Raw genomic sequence first — 17,470 nt, forward strand, 5'->3', positions numbered from 1 at the left:
GTTCGTTTTAAATAGCAATCTGTGATGAGTGCCCAGGAACCTACATACCAAATTTCATCAAGATACCTCAAAATTTACTCAAGTTATCGTGTTTACGGATGGGCGGACGGACGGGCGGACATGGCTAAATAAATTTCTTTTTTCGCCCAGATCATTTTGATATGTAGAAGTCTATATCTATCTCGATTAGTTTATGTCGTTATGCGAACAAAATTAATATACTCTGTGAGCTCTGCTCAGCTGTGTATAAAAACGATATTCCAATTATTTTTCTGCGTAAATAAAAGAAACCAACTCTACGCAATGGAACGAGATTACAAATAAAACGAATGCATAACAATATCCTCGAGGCAATGATCCTCACGGGTCCTGCGTCCGGAAAGAGATATCGTTCATACCCCGCATACCTATGATTCCAACGGATATGCCTTTCCGATATAAACTGTTACAATTTCCTGTGAAGGTTTCCTTTGCAGTCACAATCAACAAATCACAATGCCAAACTTTCCACAATGTTGGTATTGACTTGCGTGCAGAATATTTCACACATGGGCAGTTGTATGTTGCAATATCGAGAACTGGGAACCCTCAGAATCAAACTATACTGCTAACTTCAGATAATAAAACTAAAAATGTAGTGTATTCGGAAGTACTTAAAGTTATAAAATGAAATAAATGCCACATATGTATATTTACAGCGTTATTCTGTGCACCTGACAAATTGTCAATAAGTTGACAAGTAATCAAGATTTTTATCAAGCTGACAAATATATCTATTCTTTGCATAACTCGACAACTCTAAAAAATGGAAAATGGAAAAAACGTAAGAATTAATATTGTTCATTATTTTTTGTAACAAATATTATAGTTTTTTCAAGGAAATCAAAAGCGAACGTGCTACGCATAAGCAATTGGAGCGATATGTCTAATTTTATACTGCTAACCCCGAAATGGGAAAAGGAAAAAATAATCCGCGGGGTTATTTGAGGGTCATTTCGGCATGGCTTTGGGGACTCCCTCGGGTCATTTGTGGGTAATTGCTGTATGGTTTTAGGGACTCACTCGGGGTCATTTGGGGGTCATTCCGGTAGGGTTTGGGGACTCCATCGGGTTCTCCTGGGGTAATTTGGGGGTCGCTCCGGGATCTTTTTGGGGACTCATAGTTTTTTCAAGGGAATGGAAAGCCGAACGTGCTACGCGAAAGCAATTGGTGCGATATGTCTCATGTTATGCTGCTAACAACAAATGGGAATAGGAAAAAATAATCCGCGGGGGTTTTTTTGGGGGTCATTTCGGCATGGCTTTGGGGACTCCCTCAGGGTCATTTGTGGGTCATTGCTGGATGGTTTTGGGGACTCCCGCATGCTAATTAAGGGGTCTTCCGGGATGATTTTGGGGACTCCCTCGGGGTCCTCCCGGGGTCATTTGGAGGACATTCTGGGATGTTTTTGAGAACTCCCTCGAGGTCATTTGGGGGCACTCTGGGATGGTTTTGGGGACTCTCTCGGGGTAGCTTGGCGAATGCCTCGGGGTCTTCCCGGGGTAATTTGGGGTAGTACGGGGAATGTTTTCGGGCTCCCTCGGGGTATTTCTGGAATGGTTTTGGCGACTGCCTCGGGAACTTCCCGGGTCACTTGGAGTCGTTCCGGGATATTTTTGGGGACTCCCTCGGCGTCATTTGGGGGACATTCTGGGATGGTTATGGGGTCACCAAAACCATCCCGGAAAGACCCCGATGAAATCCCCAAAACAATCCCGGAATATCCGCCAAATGTCCCCGAGAGAGTTCCGAAAACCGTCCCGGAAGACCCCTTAATTAGCCTGAGGGAGTCCCCAAAACCATCCAGCTATGACCCACAAATCACCCCGAGAGAGTTCCCAAAAGCGTCCCGGAATCACCCAATTTTTGTACAACAATAAACACCCGTTTTGCGAGCAACGGCGCACACGGGCTGCTAGTACATATATATAGTAAATTTATTTGGATTGGGCTGGAGTGAACTGCATCTTAACTTTCATTATACTCAGCTGAGCAGAGCTCACAGAGTATATTAATTTTGTTCGCATAACCGTAATCCGTAACGGCATAAACTAATCCAGATAGATATAGACTTCTATATATCAAAATGATCTGGGCGAAAATAGAAATTCATTTAGCCATGTCCATCCGTCCGTCCGTAAACGCGATACTTACTTACTTAATTGGCGCTTAACCGTCTAAACGGTTATGGCCGTCCAACAAGGCGCGCCAGTCGCTCCTTCGCTCCGCCAACCGGCGCCAATTGGTCACACCAAGGGAGTTTAAATCGTTTTCCACCTGGTCCTTCCAACGGAGTGGGGGCCGCCCTCTACCTCTGCTTCCATAGGCGGGTTCCGATAGAAACACTTTCTTGGCCGGAGCATCATCTTTCATTCGCATAACATGGCCTAGCCAGCGCAGCCGCTGCGTTTTAATTCGCTGGACTATGTTGATGTCTGCGTATAGCTCGTACAGCTCATCATTACATCTTCTTCGGTACTCGCCATCGCCAACGCGTAGAGGTCCATAAATCTTTCGAAAAACTTTTCTCTCGAACACTCCCAAAGCCGCTTCATCTGCTGTTGTCATGGTCCATGCTTCTGCCCCATATAGCAGGACGGGTACGATAAGTGACTTGTAGAGTATGATTTTCGTTCGCCGAGAGAGGACTTTACTTTTCAATTGCCTACCTAGTCCAAAGTAGCATTTATTGGCAAGATTGATTCTTCGCTGGATTTCAGTGCTGATGTTGTTGCTAGTGTTGATGCTGGTTCCCAAATAAACGAAGTCTTTTACTATTTCGAAATTATGGCTGCCAACAGTAGCGTGGTTGCCAAGGCGCATATGCGCTGACTCTTTGCTCGATGACAGCAGGTACTTCGTTTGGTTAGTGGGTTGACCATATGACGCAGAATAGAAAATTAGTAAATTTTTGGACAATGGGCGTGTCACCGCCCACTTTTAAAATAAGGTAATTTCAAAGTTTTGCAAGCTGTAATTTGGCAGTCGTTGAAGATGTCATGATGAATTTGGCAGCAACGTTACTCCTATTACTATATGTGTGCTAAATAAAAATTTGCAAAATCGGATTGCGAACACGCCCACTTTTTTAAAAAAAATTTTTTTAGTTCAAATTTTACAAAAAAATTTAATATCTTTACAGTATATAAGTAAATTATGTCAACATTCAAATCTAGTAATGGTATGGTGTAACAAAATACAAAAATAAAGAAAATTTCAAAATGGGCGTTCGCAGCCCTTTTTCATTTAATAGAATACTTTTAATGCCAAAATGCCAAAGTCGAACAAAAATTTACCAATCCTTGTGAAATTTGGTAGAGGCATAGATTCCATGACGATAACTGTTTTCTGTGAAAATGGGCAAAACCGGTTGAAGCCACGCCCAGTTTTTATACACAGTCGACCGTCTGTCCTTCCGCTCGGCCGTTAACACGATAACTTGGGCAAAAATCGATATATCGTTACTAAACTTAATTCACATACTTATCTGAACTCACCTTATCTTGGTATAAAAAATGGCCGAAATCCGACTGTGACCACGCCCAATTTTTCGATATCGAAAATTACGAAAAATAAAAAAAATGCCTTAAAAGGATGAAACATGGTAATTGGATGGGTTTATTGACGCAAAACATAACTTTGTAAAATGGGTGTCACACCTACCATACTAAGTAGAAGAAATTGAAAAAGTTCTGCAGGGCGAAATCAAAACCCTTGGAATCTTGGCAGGAACAGTATCGTGGTATTATATAAGTTAAAGGACTATAGTCCTTGTTTTATAAAAAAATTAATTTGTTGGGCCAACTCGCCCAACCAACAACACTAAACAACACAAGTTCAAATAGTCTTTTACAAGTATATTTTAACTCAGTTTATTCACAATTATAATTAAGATTAAATTACTGTTAACTCCAATCCGTCCCGAACTCGACTGCCGGCTCTGCCGCAACTGCTCCCATATATAGCCAATCAACAAGCCGCGACGCGCCTCTTGCGTAACTTGTTGACAGGCCGCTGTGTGAGAATGTTGAAGTCGGTTTCTTCCCACAGGTGCTGTATGTGTGCATTTCACAATCATGTGTAATAGAATTTAGCTGACTGTGCGTCTGGAGTAGTTCCGCAGCATGAGTGTTAATTGCCGTCACTAACCATGGCCTTGAATTAAGGTGTTAGGTTGCCATGCGCGGCCGTATGTAGTGAGAACCATATTTTGCAGGTGTTAGTTGCCGTCACTAGCCATGGCCTTGAATTAAGGTGTTGGGTTGCCATGCGCAGCCGTATGTTGTGGGAAAGATAATTTGCTGACTCGGCGCGCGTGTACTGGCCATACGTGGGAATGTTGCGATAAGGGCAACTGGCGTGTGTTAACACTTCCCCCTTTAAAGATCTGCGTCCCGCAGATTAGGATTTGGACAAGTGTCCTCTTTATGTTGTCTTCTAATGGATAGTCGCAATTCCGGGAATTTTGGCCCCGTTGTTAATTTCCTCTAAATTATCCAAATCATGAGTAGGAGCAGAAGTAGCCCCAAAGTTTCCGACGCCGTGAACCAATTTGTTTTGTCCCTCAGGTACCTCAAGAGCTTAACATTGCCGATTGTCATCTCGTGTACAAGATTGAGGTTAACTGCAAGGCTTTTATTTGCAATAGTAGATAGCACAGGGGGCAGTATTTGAACTCCTGAACTACTCATACTCCAGTAGGTTCTGTCACCAATGCGGATCGTTTCATTGTCCAGTTGAAGGATGTAAGAGCCGCTTAGGTGATTGGGAGCATCACCTGACCACACGGTGTTATTGAAATTGTCTAAGAGAATCGTGTCTTCCTTGATCACCTCAATCGTTGAGTCATTGCAATTGATGTACCGACAACTAGTTTTACCACCTTTGAGCAGACGTGGCAGACAGTCGTCCTCTCGAAGTAGGTCCAGCGCTTTTTGCTTGCATACCATTGCGCTTGTAAGGTGGGTGCAGCTATCCTTGATACCATACGTTTGCTCTTTGTTGATTAAGACTGTGCTGTACTTCAGGTCTATGCGATGTCCGTCTTTTACAATTGCTCTGGTGATCAGATGGTTAAATCTCGTTTGGGCCACCTTTGGCATGGACACAACGTAGAGTAGCATCGCGCCGTTGGTGTAGATTGAAGGTTCGCTGAATTCTATTGCTTCGATCACATTGCTGTATGGAAGGACATCTACTTCGCTTATAAGTCCATTGATCTCTTCTTTGTCTAGTAGGTTGCTGTTGACAATACCTGCCTTAGCCATCTGGCAGGCCTGCACCAGTTCGTTCATATCGTCCTTCAGGATCATGACTTTCTGAAGGATTTCTTGTGAAAGCTTTATGAGATGATTCTGGCCAATGATGTCATTCGTGTTGGTTACGATGCCGTTGACAACCTGCAATAACTCATGAGTTTTCTTAAATATTTCAGAGTTTACCTTGTATTGTTGGTTATTGTTAGATACTAGCGTGTCTTGGGCTCGTAGGAGCTCATCCCAGTCGGAAGCGTCGGGGGAACCGGCTATCCATTTCCAAGCCGATCCTATCCAGTTGATTGATCGCTTGATTCTCTTGTTCTTTGGGCCTTTTAACTCCTCGAGCTGCGTTTGGATTTTACTCAAGTGGAAAGAAATGACGTCTGTGAGGTCGTTCGTTTCATCCAGTTTCTTGACTTCAATTTCCAGGCGGTTTGCTATTTCCTCATAACGGGCTAGGTTGATTACATGAATTAATTTGAAGTAGCCATTGATTATCCAGCCGTACCCATCACGTACGGTTACCACGGGCGAGTCGAGATCGAATACCACATATGCTTGTGCGGATGCACAGAGGCAGATTCTAGGAGTCGGAGTACACATAATTCTAATAAGTAGTGAAATACATAGTTAACTATTGCTATTAAAAAATTTACATTTCAAAGTTTAAGTACTAGTCTAAGTAAATTTCAAATTTCATTTTAATTTAGGTAGATTTTAGATTTCAAATTGTAATTAACATTTCAAGTATAAAGTAGACTATTTTTAAATCCTACTGCTATACCTAATGAGTGGAGTTCGGGTCGGCAAGGGTTTGACAGGATTTTACGAGGACCCAGGAGTGATGTTAAAAGTGGAATTTTTCTGACAGTTAGTTTTCAGTAATTAATTTAGTAAGTTAGTTTTTAGTTTTTGTTAGATTTATATTTTTTCTTTTTTTGTTACTTTTTTTTGTAAGTTAGTTAGTTAGCTTTAGGTTTTTGTTAGTATTAGTATTTTTCGAGGAATGTTTCCCTTTTTTTTTTTTTTTTTTGTTTTTTTTTTCCCACCCATCGAACGAGTGACTTCTCATGTCAATTAAAGCCAATAGTCCCATGGAGGAATTGAACCACTTCGATTGATATCGCTCGGACTAACCCAGCGGGTCAGGGGGTTAGAATATACCCGCGGTAGGTATGCCTGTCGTAAGAGGCGACTAAAATACCGGATTGGCCTGAAGGTTTAATGTGGCCATATAAATCGTTCCCGAGATGGTCGGGCCAGCTCCTTAATGATGCTGTGTTACCGGAGCGTACCGGATCTGTAAACGGCAAAGGACCATCACATCGATCACTCCCTAAACCTTCGGGGAGCAACCGTATCGCTACAACAACAACAACAACAACATATCGCTCGGACCACCGAGTTAACTGGAATTGAACCAATACGACAGATCGAATACAAAAGTGAATTTGTACCCGGACCACCGGGGCTTAGGAATCTATGCATGAGTTTTCTACCTCTTGACCAACATTATTAATTCTTCGGCCTTGCCGAGCTTTTGAGTGCTTGAATTTCGACCAGAGGAGCCAACATTTCTCGAACCAGCTATGGGGGATCGTGTGTATCCGTTTTAGAGGTCGCATTGCCATTTGTCATGTTCGATGGCGCCACCTCCTACTAAGGCACGATTTGTCCTACTTACAAGCCCGCTCTTGTTTTGAAGTTCCCTCTTAGTGCCGAATCTCGCCTCTTATGTTTTTTGTAAGTTTTTAATGTGTCCTTGGACATTTTGTCTGTTTATAGACATTTTTGTTTTCGTTAGATATTTTTAATATCCGATTTGTGGAATTTTTTCCCACTTTGCGTGGTTATAGTGGAATTTCTATTTTCCGCCACAGCTTCTTTCTTATAAAGTGGCTTTTGCTTTTTATTTGTTTATTAGCTATGAATAATTCATCGGCACTGTCAAAATTGCGGGGGGGCGAACGTGTTTTATTATTTCTTAAGTTCCTACTTTCCTGTTCGTGTAGAAGAAGAGCCTTTATGTCCTCGTTAGTGCGCTCCCTGAAGTTTGCTAAATCTTGGTAATTTATCCTAGCTGTCCTATTCAGAAAAACATCAGCCGGTTTGCGCTTTATTACGGAATGTATTGTGTTATTATACCTATCCACAGTTATTGCGACACGTTCTTCCGGTGTTATTCTAGGAAATTCAACGGAAAGGCAGCGGTATATTTCGATCAAAGTAGAGTGTAGCCTCTCTACCTGACCATTGGCCTCGCTTCGCTGCGTTGGTGTTTGGTATATTTCTATCCCTAAGGACCTGATATAATTTAATACAAGTGGTGACAAGAATCCGCGTTCATTGTCCATGACCAAGGCTCGTGGTACTGTGAAATAATGCAGCGCGATCGTTAGGTTCATTCGCAAATGAGGAGATGACTTATTTTTGACTGGGAAGAGCTTAGCAAATTTGGTAAATTTGTTGATACAACTCAAATATTTTTGTCGTTCAATTTCGAAGATGTCGATGTGCAAGATTTCGCACGGATAACTAGGAATGGGAGTTGGTTGCTCATATGGTTTAGAAGGGTGCCTATCGTATTTCTTCAATTTACATGTTTCGCATTGGCTAATGTATTCCCTAATCTGTTTGGACATTGCGGGAAAATAAAATTTTTCCAGTACCTGTTCCCTATTCTCACGAGCATTTCGATGCGCGCGCTTGTGCTCCTTATCGATAATGTCGAATACCCTATCGGCTATTGTCACATCTTCTACCACGCGCTGCGTGATCCTAATTTTATATCTGCTGAAATTGTTAACGTATACAGCCTGCAAACTATGGAGGTCATCTTCCGGAATTTTAATGCCATTTATAACATTTATAAGCTTCGACGCTTAATACAGGCATTGTGACAAAGTACCTTTTGTACCCCCTATGAGGCTCTTCTGTACACTCGCAACTCGCCCCCCGCCTAAAAATTATTTGATTTCTAAACACATTTATGGGTGCCTCTACGTGAGGTATGAGGTCAGAGCTTTCCTGCTCTGCGGAGTGCATGGTACCCTCTGAAGCAGTGTCAGTTTCAGACACCGCGTCAGCTATAGTACTCGATGGTTGTACAGCTATGGAGTCAGTGAGTGCGTTCACTTCCGTCTTGAGACGGGAGAGTGCATCAGCGACTACATTTGTCTTACCTGGCTTGTAGATTAACTCGCAGTTATATTCCTCTATACGAGCTTTCCATCGCTTGAGCTTTGCATTGTAATTACGATTACTCAAGGAGAATGTCAGAGGTTGGTGATCAGTGTAAACCCTAATTTTCTTTGTGCCATAAAGGTAGGAACGCAAATTATCTAGTGACCAAACAATAGCTAGAAGCTCTTTTTCATTCGTAGCGTAGTTTTCTTCGGCTTTGTTTAGGGACCGCGATATGTAAACTATCGGTTTATCGTCGCCTATTGATCCTTGTGATAGTACCGCGCCAATGGCGTAGTTTGATGCGTCCGTTGTCAAATTAAATGGTTTGGAAAAATCTGGAAATGCTAATACGTCCGCTGACATTAGTAGTTGTTTCAGCTCGCAGAAGGCCTCTAAGGCATCCTTGTTAAGCATAATCGCTACATTTTTGGACGCGTTTGCTTTTACCTGTGCATTTTCCCCCCGAGTGAGGTTGGTGAGTGGCTTTGCGATCCTGGCGTAATCCCTAATGAATTTCCTATAGTATGAGGTCATACCAAGAAAACTTTTTAAATCCTTCAAATTTTCCGGGGGTGAAATCGTTTTAATAGCTTCTACCTTTTTTGCGTCAGCGCGTACTCCATCGGGAGTAATAACATAGCCTAGAAATTCGACTTCTTTTTCAAAGAAGCATGTCTTTTCCAAATTAACCTTAAGATTCGCCTCCCAAAGCGTTGCAAAAACCTTCTCAACATTAACGAGATGTTCCTCTGCATCCTTGCCAAATACGATGATGTCGTCGATATAGACGTAACAAATTTTCCCGATGTACTGCTTGAGGACATCGTCTATCATCCTTTGGAAAATCGCAGGCGCATTTTTCAACCCGAATGGCAACCGAAGAAATTCATATTTACCATTCATTGTGGAGAAGCTGTCTTTGGGATGTCCGAATCTTTCATGGGAATTTGGTGAAATCCGGAAATCAAATCAATTGTAGTATAGAAGTTGGCTTGGCCAAGGCTGCAAAGAGTAGCGTTTATATCGGGAATTGGGTAAGTATCGGCGATAGTTACAGCGTTCAACCGTTTATAGTCTATAACCATACGATACTGTTTGTCCCCATTCGCCTTAGGCTTTTTAGGGACTACCCAAATTGGGGAATTGTATGGGCTTTTCGACGGCCGGATGATACCTTCGTCTAGGAGCTCATTTGCCTGTTTTTCGACTTCATCTCTCATACATGCTGGGTAGGGGTAGGATTTACTATACACCGGTTCGTCAGTTGATGTTTTTATTTCTGCACGGACATTCGTGTTTGCAAACTCATAGCCGTTAAGTGGTTTGAAAAGACCAGAGTATTTATCCAATAGTGAATTGACTTTTCCATGGATATCAAGAGGTAGGTCCTTTCCTAATGTGAAGTTTACATCGAGAGATCTTCTGTCTTTCAAGGGGATTTTGTAATTGTCTATACTAAGGAGGTTATTCTGCCTATCTATTATCGCGCCTAATTTCCTCAGGGTATCGTCCCCAATGATTCCGCAGAATTCACTAAGAGTCGGTAAAACAAAGAAATCAAATTCGGTGGAGTTACCCACACTTTCGAATAATTTTAGTTTTACTTTATCCTTTATTGGCACGCTACCCCCCACCGAAGCTACATTGAATAATTTCTTTACAGGAGTTGTTTTCGTTGCAATATTATTTTTTATAAAATTCTTATTTGCGCCGGTATCCACGAGGAAATCCAGCACACGACCGTCAGGCAAAGTATATTCTAAGTATGGTACGCTAGATGACCGGAAGACAGAAAATCCTCCGAGTTGTTTTCACTTGGCGATTCCTTCAGGTCCATATATCTCTCTTCGCTCTCCTCGGGTGTAGTATGGAACACCCTTTGCTGCTTCCGTGGTAGATTTTCTGAACTTGCGCTTCTTTTAAACGGATTTGGGCGATTCATGTAGTTAACGTTGCGTGTCTGTACCGAGGGGTCTACGTCCATTTTCTCTACAGGCGCATGTAGTGGGGTGCTGGCATTTCCAAATCGACCTGACGGGCGGTCACTCTTTACATATGAGTGCTTTTCCTGGTTGCGCCAAGTAGGTTTAGGGGGTAACTGGGGAGGCTTGATCCTATTCCTAAATGAGGAGGTACCTGGCAAATTGTTAACAGGGACAGCCACACGGTTATTGGAATTGTTCGTATGAACGGAAAAATTGCGGAAATCCACATTTTGGATTTCCAAACAGGCTGAATATGCCTCTGGCAATGTTTTAGGGCGTCGTATAAGGAGCATTCGCGACATTTCGCCGTTAAGCCCACGTATAAAAACGTCCAGGGCACGATTTCGGTAGGTTTCTACCAGAACTTTAACGGCATCTTCCGTGTAGGATTCGGCTTTAATTTTATTAATAATAAGGGAGAATTGATGATTCACCCTGGCGTAGAATTCATCGATTCTCATTCCCTTTTGCTGTAGCTGGTGCTGTTGGTGTTCGAGTGTACCAACATCCCTCTTATCTGCGTAGTGCAGGGAGAGGCATTCCTTAATCTTTCCCCAATTGCTATCGAATATATTGTAGGAAATAAGTGCAGAATCAGCTGCTCCCCGCACCTTCTGCCTAATATGTTGGAGAATCGCTCGGTAAAGGGGCTTTCCCTTCATTACCGCAAAGTCTGAAAGGATCACTTCCACAGAGTGAATCCATGAGATGTACTGGACAGGGTTACCGTCAAACACTTGTAGCTCCTTAACACAATCAGGGAGCCTACATATATCTCTGATTTCAGCCTCAGAGGTGGGTGGCTGAGCCACCACTTCTTCAACCACTGGAGTGGTGGCCGCCGTAGATGAAGAGCTAGCTGAGTCAACGCGAGCCACCCGCCTTTCTAGCAAATTTATTTTTTCAAGAAGGGCGTTGACGGCCCCAATCAAATTTGTCACTGTGGCTCTTATATCGTCCATTTTTTTGTGGGAATATTTTTTTATTTTACTTTACCTTTGTGTTTTTTATACTCACGTGATGAGATAAATCATCCGTACTATATCAGAATTACACTGCAGTGCGTACAGGAGCTCTCAGGAATTTTCACTAGTGACCACTATTACGTTGTAATGCCGGTAGTATGTAATGCTGATGATCTTGCTAGAAATTCTCCTTTAGTTTTTTCCACGGTTTCCTTCTTTCAACAAATTCTTTAGTCAGCTCTTTCTTTTTTGCAAGGACAGTTTTTCCTTTTTAGCACTTTCTTTTCACAGTTTCTTCTTTCTTTTTTTGAACAATTTATTTTTTGAAATTTTTTTTTTTTCACAATTTCCTTCACTTCCTGGGTCCCTGCTCGGGCGCCAGTTAAAGGAATATAGTCCTTGTTTTATAAAAAAATGAATTTGTTGGGCCAACTCGCCCAACCAACAACACTAAACAACACAAGTTCAAATAGTCTTTTACAAGTATATTTTAACTCAGTTTATTCACAATTATAATTAAGATTAAATTACTGTTAACTCCAATCCGTCCCGAACTCGACTGCCGGCTCTGCCGCAACTGCTCCCATATATAGCCAATCAACAAGCCGCGACGCGCCTCTTGCGTAACTTGTTGACAGGCCGCTGTGTGAGAATGTTGAAGTCGGTTTCTTCCCACAGGTGCTGTATGTGTGCATTTCACAATCATGTGTAATAGAATTTAGCTGACTGTGCGTCTGGAGTAGTTCCGTAGCATGAGTGTTAATTGCCTTGAAATTAAGGTGTTAGGTTGCCATGCGCGGCCGTATGTAGTGAGAACCATAATTTGCAGGTGTTAGTTGCCGTCACTAGCCATGGCCTTGAATTAAGGTGTTGGGTTGCCATGCGCAGCCGTATGTTGTGGGAAAGATAATTTGCTGACTCGGCGCGCGTGTACTGGCCATACGTGGGAATGTTGCGGTAAGGGCAACTGGCGTGTGTTAACTTATATATAAACAAATTAGCGGTACCCGACAGATGATGTTCTGGGTCACCTTGGTTGACGTTTTGGTCGATATCTCGAAAACGCCTTCACATATACAACTAAGGGCTACTCCCTTTTAGAACCCTCATTAGTACCTTTAATTAGATACCCATATCGTACAAAACGTTATAGAGTCACCCCTGGTCCACCTTTATGGCGATATCTCGAAAAGGCTTCCACTTATAGAACTAAGGCCCACTCCATTTTAAATAATCATTAACACCTTTCATTTGATACCCATATCGTACAAAAGGTTCATTTTCCTACATGGTAATTTTCCCTTATTTTGTCTCCAAAGCTCTCAGCTGAGTATGTAATGTTCGGTTACACCCGAACTTAGCCTTCCTTACTTGTTTTCATTTATTTCCTTATTATCTTGAATTGTTTTTGTACGCGAAGTAGGTCTTCTTTTAATTCTTTTAAACACGCTGCTTGTTTACTAACGTAAGTAAAGTCCACACGAACGTTTTACTAACAGGAAAAAACTATTGTAATCTCCGCACGGGCGTATAAATTTGGGCGTCCAAATTGGTTTTACTATCGTTTAATGAAGTGCGTTTGATTGTTGTAATAACATGGAAATTATCTTTTCGATGTGTAACAAATGGATAACAACGGATCTATCCTATTTTTGATGAAACTCTCACTGATCTTGGTAATCAGGGAGTCAATTCCCTAACTGTGAAAAACTGAAAAATGTACACTCATTGAAAACTCATTTGCACACACAATTTACACTTTAAGTTTTCATGCGATTCTGTAAATTATTGTGTACATTGTTTTGCTGAATGAGCGCTGAATGTAAAAGTCTTATGTCAGTGAGAAAATATTCATCAAACGCCATGAAAACAAAAAAGTCATTCTGCAACATTGCGTATGAGTTTTGAATGTCAGAATAGCGTACACTGGCTGCCAAGAAAACTCACGAAGTTTTTATCAGTGAGTTTTTTTGTTCACAGTTTTGCTTTACAGAATCAGAATTTCAAAGTTTACACAATTTCTTGTGTACACTTTAAAACTCACAGTTAGCGAATAGGGCCCCAGCATACGATTTTTGAAAATCAGCAAGATCAAACCATATCATTTGATTTAGGAAGAAGAGGATTATAATAAATACGCAAAACTATAATCCTTAACACTTTGTTAGTTTCGCATATTTTGCTTAAATAATAAACTTGCGCACAACATTATTTTAAGTATATTTTTGTCATTATTATTAATATTTTTAACTATTTTAGAGTCTTAGTTGCCGAACATGTTTTTATTTCCCAATTAAATTTTTTAAAATTTCCAACATTTCACGCGACATTATTTTTCAAGATAGAAAAGAAATTTTGTTAAGAGCATATACGTATGTACTATATGCGAGTGTAGTCGCTGTTGAAGGTGCATGCAAATCTTTTATGATACTGAAGTAGTTGTTGTTCATTTATGGAGGTACTTCATACTAAATGCAAGTCCAATTATTGCTGTAAATTATGCTCTTAAGTTGTGCTTACTGCGATAGTGCGTTTTTCATTCTACTTTTGCTGAATAAAATCGAAAGTTGTAGCTCCGCTAATCTTTCCAGACGCACTCCTGTGAAAATGTACATTTTGCCATTTGTTATCTCGCTTATGCCACACGCGGGTTTCTTCGGATTGATGAGTATGAGCATGGCCTTGTCTGTAAATGTAAAGGAAATGCTTAATAAGGGAAGGATATATATGATGATATGATAAATTATTCATGTTCTTGGCTATTTGCCGTCAAATAATTGAGGATTTTAAATTTTTTGCTCATATAAATTAAAAAAGTCGTAATTTTTTCTATCAATGTATTATTTGCGCCATTCTATGTACATAAATGAGTTCGTAAAATGAAGCGAGTCGAAATCCAGCGAATAAATAAATAAATGTAAGGCGCGATAACCTCCGAAGAGATCTAAGGCCGAGCTTCTCTTCCAATTTGCGTCGTGCTCCTCTTGATTTTCCCTACAAATTGGCCGGACGGGACCTACATGTTTTATGCCGACTCCGAACGGCATCTGCAAGGCAGATGAGTTTTCACTGAGAGCTTTTCATGGCAGAAATACACCCGGAGCGCTTGCCAAACACTGCCGAGGGGCGACTCCGCTTAGAAAAATTTTCTTCTAATTGAAAAATCATATTTCTGAAATTTTTATGTTGCTTTGCCCGGGGTTTGAACCCAGGGCATACGGTGTGGTAGGCGAAGCACGCTACCATCACACCACGGTGGTCGCCTGAGCATTAATATCTGGAGTGGATCAAAAAAAATTAAGTAAAACATAGCTCTACATGTTGTTCCCCGTGATGAAAACAAGAATATTCAGTTCAACAAAAAACCTTTATCTCAGTCCAACATTTTAATAAGAAGTCCACACAAATATTATAAAAAATAAAAAACTAGTTTCGTTTCAAATAAACTCGTATTGCATATACATATGTACATGAAAGGTCAGCCAATTCAATTATTCTAAAAACATTAGACCATCTAAAGTAGGTGTTAAAAAGCTATTTATCCGGTAATTAAGAAACATCTAGTAAGGGTAATTAAAAATTGTATATTTCGATTGCAATTAATTAATTGCGGGCCGCCGCACAGTGTAACTTTTTTCACTTTTAGGTTGACAAAAGTCCAAAAAACAATGTTCTCCAATCTCAAAAATGTTATGACATGCAACAGATTAATAACCAACTGTTAAGAAAATGTATACACAGCATTATGAAACTTTGATAATTGAAACAAATGTAAAAATCATTTCAAAGTCCAAAATTTTTGACCAATTTGGTGGCCACGTGGTGGATTTTTCGATATCTGTTTTGACTTCAAACTATTTTATTTAACATACTTGGGTAGTTTATAACTGCACTGATAAGTTTCAGCCACGTAGGCATTTTTTTTTTTTTTGTTTGATAAGCTTAGAAAATTTTTCGTTTTCAATATAATAAAACTTGCCTGATTCCGCCCAATTCCATTGATCGAATACATACACATTAAAGGCAGTTTCATATAGTTTCAGATAAAGAAAAATCATTGCGAAATTTTGGGTTTTTTTTGTAAACGCCAACTTAAGGTCTCTATGCTCATGTATGAAGCGCAGTGACCTAACAATGGAATGTCCTCAATTCAAGTCTACAACACTAGACCCCAAAAAAAGATAGTTATACCTGAAATGGTAAAAACCCAGAAAAAGGGAAACTTATGCACTGAATAGCCTTCATTGTTTGTCAAATGAGTTTTCCCATAGTTAACGAGATGTGCACTTATCCCATCAACTTATCTTATGTATGCATGCCTACCTGAGGGATTATGGGTGATACTTCTAAGCAATTGAGTGCTTCGGGAATATATATATGTATGTATTCATCACATAAACGCCTACCTAAAGCTCGCTCGGAGTTTGAGATCTTAGGTAGATCTTAAAACAAAGAAATGGCTAAGTAGATTTTTGTTAAGAATTAGCAGGTATTATTTTCCCGTAAAAACCCAGTTTCTCATTCTATGACAAGTGATATAATAAAACGCTTGGGCTAAGACTATATAAATAGAGAACAAAGCTAAAAATGAATCATACCAAAGACCGACTGCAATGAAGTAAATCCAACTGCACTGTACCAAATTTTCCTATATCGTCAACCAGTTATGGCTATTTCACGAAATGCAATCATTGAAGTTTGGCTAAAAAGCAAAGATGTGCAAACGTTAGCTGTTACAAACAACAATTTTCGGAAGAAAACAGCCCTGTCAGAGTGAAATGTTGACAAAAGCATGCTTGCTTTCGGAATTTCCCCTTTACATTCTTGGATACGATGCATGGAATGTATGCTACACATCGCTTATCGAATGGAAATGAAGACCTGGTGTGTGCGGGGCGAAGAAAATAAGGAAAAGATGAAAAAGAAGAAAGAACATATCCAAAATAGATTTAGGAAAGAAGTTGGTCTTTTGATTGATATGCCAAAGCAAAAAAACGGCAACAAAAATGATGGCAACACTGCGAGAAGATTCTTTGGAGATCCTGAAATAACATCAGACATAACCGGCATAAACATAAATCTTTTGAAAAGGTTTCATACAATACTTTCATGCATAGGATGTGGGTTTCAAATAAATTCTGAAGCTTTTGACCACTATGTGACAGAGACAAGGGTGCTATATTTATCGGAATATGCTTGGTACAATATGCCAGTGAGCGTACATAAAATTCTGTTTCATGGAAAGGGTATAATCGTGTCTGCTATTCTTCTTATTGGTCAACTTTCGGAAGAAGCTCAGGAGCACAGAAACAAAGATGCACTAAACTATCGTGAACTTTTCACCACAAAAAGTCAAGAATTTGTAGTAACTTGGATTTGATAAACAGATTGCTGATATCGTCAGACGCGTTCATAAACGGTTTGCGAAAACCCCTAGGTCAAAGCGGAGAACATTAACGAAAGAAGTTATTGGCTTATTATCTGAACCAGAGCATGTCGAAGATATTTACTCCGACTAACTTTATACCAGTTAAAATATCACTTTTCATTTATAAGTATGTATTTCGATTCAGATTTTACAAATATATGTACCTACATATGTTGTGTTTCACTTTGAAAATACAATCTTTTAAATATTAATCAAAAGCCTCTAAGCTAAAGTTAAGAAATCTAAACAATTTTTATTTATATTGGCACTGGAAAATGATTTTAAAGTAGAAAATATGATTATGTGAAATTTCACCTTATATGAGGGCAAGGAGAAAACGTGAGCGGATCACGCCCATTTTTGTTCTCAAATCAGACTTGGGTATCTGCAACCACTCTGCAAAATTTCAAATGAATTGCTCCATTGGTTTGGCTGTTATTAATTTTGGCATCCTAAAAGTGAAAAAAGTTACACTGTGCGCCGTGGTGGGATGATGGCGTGCTCCGCCTACTACACCGAAGGTCCTGGGTTCAACTCCCGGGCAAAATAACATCAAAATTTGCAAAAAGTTGTTTCAGTTGGATACAAATTTTTCTAATCGGCGTCGC

General features: G+C 40.3%; 1 protein-coding gene across 10 annotated transcripts in view; it reads right to left on the reverse strand.

Moving 5' to 3' along the window:
- Positions 1-13,642: 13,642 nt before the first annotated feature.
- Positions 13,643-17,470, reverse strand: part of CaMKII (Calcium/calmodulin-dependent protein kinase II) — a 3,892,153-nt gene continuing 3,888,325 nt past the window's right edge. For all 10 annotated transcript variants that reach the window (XM_067758430.1, XM_067758431.1, XM_067758435.1 and 7 more), the window contains one exon: positions 13,643-14,120. In XM_067758430.1, coding sequence (XP_067614531.1) covers positions 13,976-14,120 — 145 coding nt within the window. In that variant the 3' untranslated portion in view covers positions 13,643-13,975. The remainder of the gene's footprint in view (positions 14,121-17,470) is intronic.

This window comes from Eurosta solidaginis, chromosome X (genome assembly GCF_040869045.1).
Source record: "Eurosta solidaginis isolate ZX-2024a chromosome X, ASM4086904v1, whole genome shotgun sequence".
Taxonomy (NCBI): domain Eukaryota; kingdom Metazoa; phylum Arthropoda; class Insecta; order Diptera; family Tephritidae; genus Eurosta; species Eurosta solidaginis.